This window comes from Vigna unguiculata, chromosome 2 (assembly GCF_004118075.2).
Source record: "Vigna unguiculata cultivar IT97K-499-35 chromosome 2, ASM411807v1, whole genome shotgun sequence".
Lineage (NCBI taxonomy): Eukaryota > Viridiplantae > Streptophyta > Magnoliopsida > Fabales > Fabaceae > Vigna > Vigna unguiculata.
In genome coordinates, this window is record NC_040280.1 from 31,789,236 (window position 1) to 31,802,543 (window position 13,308).

General features: G+C 31.2%; 2 protein-coding genes across 4 annotated transcripts; both read right to left on the reverse strand.

Annotated features, from left to right (window-relative positions):
* Positions 1-344: 344 nt before the first annotated feature.
* On the reverse strand, positions 345-4,534 carry LOC114173777 (AT-hook motif nuclear-localized protein 5-like). The gene is made up of 5 exons (XM_028058369.1): positions 3,528-4,534; positions 2,210-2,277; positions 1,482-1,613; positions 1,024-1,182; positions 345-816 (listed from the first exon to the last, which is right to left on the reverse strand). The coding sequence occupies exons 1-5, from the start codon at positions 4,027-4,029 to the stop codon at positions 580-582; spliced, it is 1,098 nt and encodes a 365-aa protein (XP_027914170.1). The 5' UTR covers positions 4,030-4,534; the 3' UTR covers positions 345-579.
* Positions 4,535-8,623: 4,089 nt separating this feature from the next.
* LOC114172511 (putative pre-16S rRNA nuclease) lies at positions 8,624-12,253 on the reverse strand. 3 transcript variants are annotated; one of them, XR_003602105.1, is made up of 9 exons: positions 12,155-12,253; positions 11,848-12,005; positions 11,700-11,757; positions 11,028-11,096; positions 10,865-10,960; positions 10,404-10,496; positions 9,519-9,607; positions 9,323-9,365; positions 8,624-8,905 (listed from the first exon to the last, which is right to left on the reverse strand). XR_003602105.1 is itself a non-coding variant. In XM_028056964.1 (8 exons), exons 2-7 carry the CDS (start codon positions 11,994-11,996, stop codon positions 9,557-9,559), a joined length of 516 nt encoding a protein of 171 aa, XP_027912765.1. In that variant the 5' UTR covers positions 11,997-12,005; positions 12,155-12,253; the 3' UTR covers positions 8,932-9,365; positions 9,519-9,556. The 3 variants fall into 3 exon arrangements, 1 of the variants encoding a protein (XP_027912765.1); XR_003602111.1 differs by having other exon boundaries at positions 8,625-8,861; XM_028056964.1 differs by lacking the exon at positions 8,624-8,905 and having other exon boundaries at positions 8,932-9,365.
* Between the last annotated feature and the right edge of the window lie 1,055 nt (positions 12,254-13,308).

Below are 13,308 nucleotides of genomic sequence, written 5' to 3' on the forward strand. Positions count from 1 at the left end.
TTGTCAAAAAACATAAACAACTGTTATCCTATTACAAGCAGGCCACATTCGACCTAACCTCTCCCTCGAACCTTTATAAGCAGTGACTAGCCAATCATTATCCTAAAGACGGGTTCAGTTGCAGTAAACTCAGTTTCACAAATTCCTTAAAGCACATGCTTAACCCTTCATAAATAATATGTGCCGAAAGTAAGATTAACCTTAACAGAATGTCTGATATATTATTACCCCCAAGTGGTTGAGACGAATTAAATAGAGAATAGTAAGGAGTTAATGCATTGGAAACTGAACAAGAACGAAAAATGAAAGCTTAGATGGCATTAAGGAGCGAGGCTAATAACAAGTCATAATAGCGAACATCAAAGTCACTTTTTGCTTTTCAATTCACCAAACACTTTTTGGTAAGTCAAGAGTGTTACTTGACCCTGAAATCCATTGGTTATACAGCATGATGGGTTAGCAAGAACTTGTCACCCATAAACGGGGATAGCAAGAGTCACAATGCTCACAAATTCGGTTCATTTACAACAAGAGATTTCTATACAAAACTGCAATGTCTTGTAAAGTAATAAATGTTGTTCACCCACGCGTCAAGTCAATACCAGTGTGTGGATGTGCACTTTTCACCTCTAATGGCCTTGATTGAGCAGGCCACATGCCTGGGGCAGGAGAAGAGTAGTTTTGATTAGGAGGAGCACTGGCTGGAGAAGCTAACTTCTCACTACTCTGAGGTTCAGAACTGTTTTCTTTTGTAGCAGTGGTCACTTGTTTAGTCTTTGGCTTAGAACCTGAATATACAAAACTGCACACTACCACCTGCACCAAGCCATGTCTCAAATTCTTAATGTTCAGGGAAAGGTTTGAATCTAAAGCATGTAAAGATGTACAAGAACGTAATTATTAGGTCCCTCATTCAGAATATACCTTCTAGATGCTGAACTTAATGTTTTAACATATCTTGAATGAGTGAGTATATAGCATGCATAACTACAAGAAATAGAGTTTGGGCGATTAAGAATATACCTGGACTGGGCTTGCAGCTATAAGGCTGGCAACACCACCACCAACAATATGGCCATCAGGACTAGAAAGGGAAACACTCATGCCACCTGTTCTACTGCGTGGTCCACCTTCTTCAGCAACCAAGTAAGAACCAGACAAGCATAATATTTGAAATCGGCCCTGTAAAGCGTACAAGATAAGAAAAATGTGTACTATTGCATCATGATAAGAGCAGGCAACCTAATTCACTTTTAACAGTACTCAATCTCATTAGCCGTTGCATAAAGCTGAATTTTAATTGCAATACCATAATTGCTACCATTTACCCCTTTTCTTGAACAGCATAGAACTATAACTCAATCAACTTGCTACATAATAACTTGTCACTACGTTAGAACCATGCAGAGGAGATAGAGATGGAGGATATTTGTGATTAAATATTTCTAGTAGTCAAGGTATGCAGTGTTCAGTTCTTTAACCTCATAAGAAACACTGATGCTAGTAGAAGCTGGCTGGCGCAGAGTGACAGAAGAAACAGTTCCAGTTCCACTTAAGATGCACAAAGCCCTTGGCCTCTGCTGTGAAAATGCGAATAACTTTGCTACAATGTCCTGAAACAAACAAAGTCTACAATCAAGTAACATTTAAATTAATGTACAGTTATAAATAACAATCTTGAAGGTTTACACGATGAAAAAGTAAATGTACCCATTACTTAGGCTGAAATTAAAATTAGATGGATCCATTAAATATCATAGGTTTTATATCCAATCAGTAACCACATTGATGTGTGATGTAATCTTCAGTTTATATGCCATTGACAATCCCAGACTACATAACCATTAAATCCTTGTGTGCACTTAGTGATTGCAATTGACCATCCATGAACAGTATATCAATATTGTGAACAATAACCGAGAAGCACCCTAAAATTAAAATAAAAAAATGCCAGTTCTAAATTACTTTGGATCATTTCTGAATGAGTACATGAAGTACAATACAACTAACCACAGCATCTCTCAAATCATGGAAGACAACTTTTTGGTTGGGCAAATCATATTCTCATCATTTCTTATGTAAACAATTATTCAGGAGTTTTTAAAATTTGAAATATCCAATGTGAGCTTAAACATTTATATACAAATGATTTCAAAAGACAGTAAGAGAATTAAACAAACAATAGGAAACTATAGCTCTTCTGAAATACCTCCCCAACTGCAACAGTGATAACATGAGGTGAAAAGGCAAGTCCTGCAGAACTGTTCATCCATTCACCTAGGAAGACAGAAACAAAATCACCGTAAAAAGTTTACAAATTTCATGGAAAAAAAAGATAAACATGGTATTTTCCATTACTACTAACCATCAAAATAATATAAAATAAACAATTTCATCAGAGAGGAAAGGGTAGTGAAATACTAAATGTTCAGATTTTTGTGGTTTCTGAATTCTTTAGAACGAAACTAAACCAGAAAATTGAATCTTGCAATCAGCATAAGAACAAAATTAGAATCATGATGTTGCTTCTGTAAACCATGTGCTTGAGAATCCGCACATAAGTTGAACATCAGAAATTATAACAATGGGCACTTGTTTCTGCTTGAAAACACACTTTTTTTTTTAATTTATTTTCAAAAGCTATCAGAAAGCTAGATAAAAAAATTGTTTTTCTCTAGCAGAAGCAAACACACTAATTTCCTCAGTTCAACCTATCTTGAAAGTATTCAGAAGATCCATATATTACAATCAATATCAATTCAGGGATTTCCGAAGAAGGATTTACTATTAAAAAGTAATGAGACATCCATAACTCAGGAGTCCACAACCACCACAGACACAAAGCACAACAATGACAAAATATAGAAAATTATTCCAAACAGAAAAAGAAAATAGTAAAATAGAAATTAACACTTCAAACAATAAAGCGTGAAAGAAATGGAAAAAAAAAAAACAGCATGGAAAGGGTACACGTTCACGGGCTTTCTTTAGAGTATACCAAAGAAAACAAAATGAAAACCCAAAGGGCTTTCTTTAGAGTATACCAAAGAAAACAAAATGAAAACCCAAAGTCGGGATGCTAATCATAAATGTAAACAGTTGTCAATTTTTCTAATCACCAAATAAGAATAAAATCAGATTTAACAACCTATATACAAGTACACATATTTTACCATAATCTCCTACATTAATTTTCTCAGATAAAATACATGACTTAGTCTCTTAAAAATATTTAATATCACTGCTTTTGTTCCCAATTTTTTCATGCATACCCTAAAAGGATGAACTTGAAAGCAAGTTGACAACCTCAATAGGAAAAAATTGAACTGGTCAGCGAGCCGTCAACTTCAGGGCCAAAGAAACAAGGGTAACTTCTTTTAGGGACCTTATCATCAATTATTAACACCCCACTTTTCTCTTTCAAATGATAGTTTCACTTTTGAGAAGTTGAATCTCAATATCAACAGATCAAGCAATCAACAGGAAATTATAATTATAATTTCAAACTAACATAATTATAAAAGTACCTAAATTAGCAAGTTGTTGTTTCCTTCCACTTCCAGGTGGGCGCCCTCTGGGTCGTTTCTCTGAGGGATTGCCTGATCCTGGGGTGGAATTAGCAGTGGCAGACAAGGGAGAGAGTCTCAGGGAAACAGTCCCACTATCAGGACCATACTTTCTTGGCCTCCCTCTTTTCTTTTTCACAGCCTCACCGGAAGAAGACATTGCACTTCCACCTCCACCGTTAGGTGAGGAACCCAAGTTGATGCCAGGTGAGGAACCTAAATTAATGCCATGACCGAAACCACCAAGCTGAGGTTGAGGCTGGGGTTGAGACTGAGGCTGAGGCTTAGCTTCTAATGAGAATGTAGAACCTGATGAGACATTTGACAAAGCCCTGAACCCAGAAGGTGGTTGGAACCCAGAGGGTGTTCCGGTTCCAGGACCAGACCCACTAACCCCTCCTCTATGCTGCATGTAATATGGAGCAGAGCCGCCAGGAAAACCCATACCTTCTCTTCCATCCATGCATTTACCAACAGGTCCGACAATTGTGAAAAATAATACTCTATATTTCGAAATCCTCTCACTGATGCTATCTTCTTCAACTAAGAAACCAATAAAGACACAAAAACAGGGGTTGAGAAAGGTTCCTTCTACAAGCTAAAAAGCAAATGGCTAACACAATGATGGAAAGATTGGATCTTTAACCCTAAATCGAAGAATACAAGAGGAGGATCTGAAGCCCAGAAGCACCAAAGATTCAAGCTCAAAGATTTTGAAAAGTAAATGCAGAACAGGTTAGTGAGGAGAAATGTAGAAAAAGGCAGAGGCCTAGATTAAAGAGAAAAAAGTGAAACTAGCAAGGTGGGGGTTGTGCTCCGGAATCATGTGCGTAACAGGCTACGAAAACAAAACCCTAGATTTTTCAAATCTAGGGTTTTGACAGAAGAATGCAGTGTGAGTGAGGGTGGGAAACGGGTAGAGAAAAGACAAATAATGGGACTTCACTTGGGACTTGAGAAGAGAATGGGAAATGGAAAATTAAAATTAAATAATAATAAATAATCGAGTTAATAAATAATCGAGTTAAGAAAGAGCATTTGAATTAAAGAGGGGTGTGCTTACATACTTTCTGAAAATTAAAATGAAAAAGATATGTGTATCTATCTGCATTAAATTCAATATTATTATTATTATTATAAATTGTTAAAAGAAAAAAAAAATAGTAATAATGGAGTAATGGGAAAGGAAGAATAGTGGTGTGAATTTGGAGGGACAGTGTGGGCCTACCAAAGTACCAAACACAGACCAAATGTCCCTTTTCGTATAAACCAATTGTCAGGTCACCCCCTTCATCCTGCTGAATCAACCCTTATCTTATAGTAATATCTTGATTGGAGGCATTCTTTATTTTCGAGTTTCAAAAATTTATTTCAGTGTACACTTTATACGATATAAAGTGATATTTATATTAAGTAAGTAATTTAAAATACAATCTAAAGTAAATAGTACTAAATTTCCTATTGACATACAAAACAAAATCTTATCTTATTTAAATTAAGATAACATTATCCTTATAAAGGTAATAAATTATAATTATATTTTTCTTAGATCATTTTATCTTTTTGGCTTATTTTGTATTCATTTTCACCTCATATTAATTAAAATTTCTAACAAATGTTCCAAAATCTTAAATAAAAATTATAACTCAAATATTACACCAAGTTAATCATTGGGTGAATTTTTCTTTGCAAGTATACAATAGTGCAATAAAGATGTAAAAGGCTGTAATATGAAATACGCACAAAAATGTATGATTTAGAATAATGTGAATAAAGCATTATTTGAAATAATGTAGAAAAATATTAGGATTTCAAAATATTAACAGTTTGAAAGATAAAAATGAGTAATTCTTTTAATGTGATGATAGGTTGGAACTAAAATATTTGTTAGTTTGTGTGAAGTTGATTTTAAAATGTTATACTCACAATTAATATATATATATATATATATATATATATAATGATAAGTATTTAAGGATATTCTTTATATTATTTCTATTTCTTTTATCATTTTTAACTATATAAATTATATCGGTGATGAGATCATTTTCTTGGTTATTTGCGATTGTAATTAATTGAGTATAATTTTTTTTATGTTATTTGGTATTGTAAAATTGTATAAAATTATAAATTAATTAATGACATTCAATTTTTCTTTTTTGTATCGTTTTGTTCAATGTTGTTTGTACCGATCAACATGACATAAATTTTTTACATGATTTTTCTTTTATGATTCATTATTTGATGTTATTTTTATGTTATAATGTTGTGTCCTTAGAACTAGGATAATACATAATAAAACCACGCAATAAATTATGATCTTAGTAGCAATATATGTTGGATTTGTTCCTACTAAGTCAAAATATACTGAGAGGTATACAAGTTTTCTTTCTAAGTCGAGATGTGTTAGGAAACTCAGATGTTCACTTTTCTTTCAGCTCTCCAAGTAGATATGAGTTCTCTATTGATGAATGTGAGATGACCCTTGAGGGGAGCTATAAAAATACTTTGGTACTCAAGTTAGTTACTAACAATAAATAGTAAAGTTGTAATTAATGATTTTACTGACATACCTACATACCTTCTGAAAAGGTGATTTTACACATATTACTATTCATCCACTTAAAAAGATTTGCAAATATAAGAATGACAACAATAATTGTAATCGCAACTCTAAATGCAATCTTAAAATATTATGACATTCAAAATTAAATTCAATAAGGTTAGTAGTAATATTTTTTTAATCTATCTTCACAAGTGTTTTATTTTTAATTTCCAACTTATCATGTAAATCTTTCACATTTTTCTTGCATACTTTGGAGTGGACCAGACATATTAATTACCAATCGTATATTAATCTAAAATAATAACTATGAAAGGAAAAGATAATTTGATTATGTGAGTATTCTAACCAAACAAACTTACAATAAAAAAAAATCTTCAAATTGATATAGACTTTAAAAATTTTATAACTCTAACATACTATATAGTATGAAAAGGCATCATGATGACAACATTTTTGTATCATAGACATTTCAACCACCCATGCTTAGATGTACTCAGCTCTCTTATGGTTTGAATGTGCATTGTGACTTAGCTGACTACATAATGTCATACCAAGATCGTCATACGAATGACTGAATTGACTAACATAAGATTATGAGTAAGGTATAATTAAGCAAATTAACTAGCCAAAGACTAATCAAGATTAGCTACATGGATCATATCCATCCAAGTAAAATTCCATAAACATAATATAAATAGCACAATTCACGAGATACATTAATTACATTCATTAATTATGCATTGCATTTATTTTCAACTTGAGCATTGAATTGTTTCATCCACCATGACCCTATCCAACTTGAAGAAAATAAGTACCTAAATATTCCAATTTAGAGTGTGCAATTGGAGCCAAAAATGTTTGGAATTGAAGTTGTCGTGGAGTATATTCGAGAGTTTGGATTCTTTACTAATTTTTCTATGTTGTTCTTCTATCGTATCTTCAAATTACACTTATGGCCATTAATTTTAAAATTTTAAAGTATATTAAAATTATCTTTAAAGTACCAAAACAATATATTTTAAATGTTCAGGAGATAACAACACAAAAAAACTTAGCAGATAAACCAAACTCGTATATTCGACTTTGTAAACATAATTTCATTGATACACATACACCACACAAACTTTCTTATTTTTATGAAATGACACACAATTAACTAATTGAAAAAGGAAATTATGTAACTAAAATATTATATTTAAGAATTATGTGTTATGTCAAATAATAGAATGACAATCATGTAATTTCTTTAAATCTAATGAAAAATTATGCATTTTACTCTATACTATAAAATACTTTATTATTATAATTATTATTTAAAAATAAATTAAAATTCAATTTAAAGATAAAGATAGATTAACAATATAAACATACAAATAAAGAGTGTTAGATTATCAAGGTAATCAACTTGGTTTATCCATCAAACATCTTCAAAAGTTGTATTGATTCATTAGATTAGGTTTTTGTCGACCTACTTACTTTTTTATTTTATGCTTTTATTTGATATAAGATTAAAAAAAAAATCAAATTCGATGTATAAGTCACGTTTTTGACACATTTAATTTTTACTAAAGATCGCAACAATATACACACGTTTAATTTTTAATTATGAAGGAAAGTTAAAAACTTATTTCACTACAAATGGTCAGGGAACAAGCAAATTAGATTAGTGGACAAGAAATAAATAAATAATTATACATTACATTAGTGATCATTAAAAAAATAGTTAAATTTTTAATTGCACGTTATTACTATATGTAATTGACAGGCACTAAGTGAGTTATTATAAGATTAATTTGAGAATAAGCCCATAAAATTAAGTTACATTTATGATGAATACTAAACACACACCTAGTGGGAAGAATACACTACAAGAAAGATTTTGTATTAAAGAAAGAATCAAAATTAACTTGGAGTTACCAGATTGCAGTTTTAAAAATACATGACCAACTTTTTACGATTATTTCTTGGTTATTTATATTAATATTTCTTCGAATTTTCTCATATTACAATATCACTTTATTTTTTTTTTAAATTTATACATAATATATATATTTTTAAAAGATTATATTATCTTTCTTTTTCACATGATTACACAGTTATTTAATTTTTAAAAACATTACACGTACAAGGAATTTTATTATAATAACAAAAAACAAAAACATAATTTTAAAATAACTTCCTAAATTCTATCACAATTTACTCTAACTTTTTTAAGTTCATATTAATTATTTATAGAATTCTGTACCTTACGTAAATGTTAACATTATAGAATTAGTTTAAGATTGATCAACTTTTTTTTTATCTTGTTAAAAAAGTTGTTATTATCAAATAATTACATATTGATATTTCATATGTTAGATTAAACTAAAAAGTCATTCAATATGCTATTATATTTGAGCCGTAAAGCCTAAATTATTATACAATTATACAAAATAAATAAATTTTGAGCCAATTTTAATTGATGTAAATTTCCAGAGACACATTCATTTTAATTTAATGAAAAATTATGTCTTTTTTTCTCCTCTTTGCAGATGCAAGATTAAGACTACATACAATGATTCTTTCAAATATTTTTACATATGGTGAGAAATTGTCTCTAGGATATGCTAGCCTTTTTTCTGTCTTTCTTTTTTTCTACAAAATCATACATAAGGTGCCAATTTTCCCCGCACCTCAAATAGTTTAACCAAAATCTTCCACGCGGAGCTTTCACCTCAATCGGTCACAGTCTAAAAATATGATGTGATATTAGAACTTTGATCTCCCACTAGAACTTTTCCCTCCAATGTAATAAATAAATTCATAAATCAAAAAAATTTCATAAGCAGTGATGAAAGTTAAAAGTACAAGTACTTGGTGCAAGAAAAATGTATCAAATTAATCCCAATAATTTATGTAATCTACAGTTTTGTCGTCAGTTTTTAGATAAAAAAGTCTGCACAGACTACTAACCTCTGTTTATAATTACTATTGGAATCAGAAAGGAAGATACAAGACCTAAGTTTTGAGGCAGCTCTTCTCATCAAATCATAATGAAACATAAACTAACCCCCGCCTCTAACTATTTCATCAAGGTTGTAAACTAATCCTAATATGACTGAAAGTGACATGATTCATTCCATTTCAGCTTCAGAATAGAGAATGCAAATATAGGAAAATTTAAAATCCATTATACTGTCCCCCAACCAACCTTTAATTCAGAGGTAGTTGTGATTTGTGACCCATGCCTACACCTGTAGAAAGAGCATTAATTCATCAAATAACGTGAAACCTATAAAGAGAAAAGGTACATAAAAGTAAAAAGGGGAAGAGCTACCACAGTAAGTTACTAGTTTTAAGAAATAGCAATCACGTAAAGGAAAAAAAAGAAAAGAAAAGAGACTAACATAGTAAACTTGAAAAGTAACAAAAAATTAAGAGTTCTTCACTCCACTGCTGTCAGCTTCATTTTCCTGTTGACAAAATCCAGGTACCCCTACAAAATAAAAACATGTAAGTAAAAAACCTAATTCAGTAGCTCAACATAACATACAGCCTAAAATGACAAAATCTAAACAAAATGTTTACGTGGTTCAGATTAAACTTCAGGATCCCTTGCAAATAAATAGGGTCCATTTGCCCAATTGCAAAGAAAAAAGTTTACTTTCTATTTAATCTAATTCCTATCCGAACCACGAAAACCAGACAGAATAGACTGGTGCAGTGGTGCATAAATAGTCAGATCAGATGAACGGCCATCTATTAGAGGATGTGGCCCAATAATTGCAGACAAGGAATCACTTATTTTTCGGTTCAAGGCTCTCATTGTCATACATATGGCTTATAAGTGTAAAAGAAAAACAAATAAAACCATTTCCTACTTCAGAAAAAATATACACATCAATTTGAGGCCTCACGGGCTAATACATTTTTAATATGCTTATGGTCTGTTTGCACAAGCTTTTCTAAAAGCACATCTAGAAGAAGAGACAATTTAAGAAGAAAAAAATAAATGAGTCTTTTCAGAAGCTAAAATTAGTTTATGCATAAGCAATTTTGTAGAACCTCTTTCATATAACTTCTCTAAATTTTTGTTTTTAACTTTTACATAAGTTAATTTTCGTTTCCTTTTTTTCTTTTTTCTTTACTCTCCTAAGATTTCTTATGGAGAATCATGTCCAAATAGACCCTTAGTACAATTGCAAATGAAGAGAACACATTGCCTTTACCAAAATGAGTAACATGAGGAGCGTAATAGTAGATTATGTCAAGAAGCAGGGAAAAGAACTCACTTGAAGTATTCCTACCGCTGCAAACTTGTCTAGAATAGTCTTGGAGAGTACTGGTTTATTCAAGTTCAAAGGCTTTAACAGCAATTCCACATTCTGCAAACAATTTCTGCTTTAGATTTTGTCACATTCTTTGAGTTTATTTGCTGGAAGAAATTGGTGACTTTATGAACAACGTGCCAATTATTTCAATCAAGATTTTCAAATTTCTTTCCTTCATTAGCTTAATCTTTCTCCACTTACATTTAACCGCATTATATTGTACAAGTATTCATGTAAATCATTTTGTTCCGTGTAGAAATGTTCAACTTCAATAAACAAGAGCCGCTTCACACTTCAAAGATATTTAATTCTTTCAACAGAGGTAGTCACCAACCAAGGGAGAGGTTGGAGTCATTTTGAAAAAATAGCTCGGGGCAAATGTAAATTCATTAAGTTTCACAATAGCAATCATGTTAACCCACCTTTGATGTAAAGCACTCATTCCAATATGTATACTTTACTCCTTCAAGCATTTTTGTTCTACAGAGGTGATCAATTAAACCCTTCACCGGAAAAGCCTGTAAAAAAGATGTATGAGTACAGGAAAATGAACAATATATGAATGATCAATGAAATGAAACTCACTTCGGCAGCCACCCGATGTCTGTCAAAAGGGACGCCAACAACAAAGCCCTTCAGGGAATATTTAGATATCTACATATAAAACAGCTGAAGGCATCATAACATGCTTCCGAGTATTATTGTTCAAATCGCTAGGTTGTATCTATAAATGATAACAAGGGTCAGGCTACTGACATAGAAATAGAACATGGTAGAAGTGAAAACACTAAGTATTCCCATAACATGGTTTTGTGCGACAACTGTTGACTTGAAAGGGCAATCTAACATCATCAGCATTCATCTAAGATAGAAGAGATATCTCCCACAAATAATAAAAAGAATCATTAGTAAACAGATTAAATAGTCATTTTTCTTTTATAGGCAAAAGGATAAAATGATCACTGAACTAGAAAACATGCAGAACTGGTGAAGGATCTTGTGTGCTTCAAGTATGTAGTGTATATATTTTGTCAAGACACAGATGAAAGAGAAAAGAGTTCCATGGTGGCACCACAAAAGCAGGGAGGCAGAGTAATTATAAAACTGGATGTATAGTTGAACAAAACAAGTAGTAAAGCGGGAGCATATTGCGTGTACTTATGGTTACGTTCATGTTAAGAGCCTCAACAACTCAATTAACATACTTTACAAGTATATATAAGTTTAATTTGAATCCAGAGGACAGAAGAAACTCACCAGGCTCTGAAAATCAGAAGCCATTAAACTAATATTTGACTTCTTCCTGACGAGAACACTGTGGCATTACAAATTGCAAGCTTATGCACTGTTAGTGTTACGAAATAATAAAGCGTTATATTTTAGTAAGAGTGTGAAATAGTGGAACCTGAAAGGTGAAGCAATTTTGTTGTCGAAGTCAGAAAGAGCAAGACCAACATATTTTTCCCCGACATCCAAACCAAGCAACCTTCCGCGTTGGTTCTGGGTTGAATTAGTCAAATCCTGAAACAACTGCAAGGGCTTCACGTACCTCATTTCGTCTACCTATAATTTAGGATTAGCGTTCCTTGGCAATCGCATAAGTAAATGAATAATTATGACCCTGAGTCTAGGGTTTTTTATTCGTAATCAGAGAGAAAAAATGTAACCAAATCTAAAGAAACCGCCGAAGAAATGTCGACGCAGTAAGTTACCTCAGCCTCTCTTCTCTTCCACCAGCACCGATCGGAGTATGAACCAACCCCACCAACAGTATATGTTAAGTTTCTTTATCTTTTTGTTTTAAAAATTAAATATGTTTTAATAAAGTACATGGATTACAGTTTTTTATGTAATTATCTAGTATATATATATATATACACTAGCGTAGGCGCGATAGCGCCTGTGTGTATATATTTTTTAAATATACGTGATATTATATTAGTAGGTGATAATATGATAATGTTATTAAGTTAATATATATATATATATATTAGAATTATATTTATTAAAAATAAAGTGAAATATATCAGAACAGATAAAAGAATAACCATTAATAAATAAAGAAGAAGTAGAGACATCTGATTTTATAAAATTTTTGTAAAAGTAACGGTCAATTTTAAAAAATTTAAAAAATTGTTATATTTAAAGGGTAAAATCGGTATTTTAAAAAGTGGACACAAAAAGGGGAATCCCCTTTATATATTGTTATAGATATTAGAAAAATAAGTAGTTTTATTCTTTTTATAAACGATCCCTATGATTTTTTAACAAGTTATTTTAAAATTTACTTATCTTCACCAAAAAATAATTTTAAGATTTACTTATTTCGAGTTTCCAACAACCAACTTAAAACTCAATCTCAATTAACTCTAATTACCACTTAATAATTAACTAATTATAAACTAACCGTTACCCCTCCATACTTGTCCATGGCAGTGGTGGTCTGATGGCAACGGTGAAGGGTATTTGAATATTTTCCTTGTATTATGGGGTGCATGAAGAAATGTTATGGGTGAAAGAAGCATTTACCCTTGTGGAATTACAATCGGCCTCTTGTTACACTATTTTATTTTGGATTTACTTTTTACACCGCTCTTTTACTTCTTTTCACAAGAATTATTTTATTTAAAACTAATTTCCCTTAATATAGGACAGGTCAAAAAAATAAAGAATTAATAGAATAAAAAGTAAAATAAAGTATTAGTTTTTTTATCAATTTTAAAAATAATAAAAAATATTAAATAATTTCATTTTAACATATTAACATACTACAAGTTTTGAATTTTTATGCTGACAAAAATTATGGTATACAAACAAACAAAATAGTAAAGAATTAAACTCATTGATTAAAATATCAAACACCAAA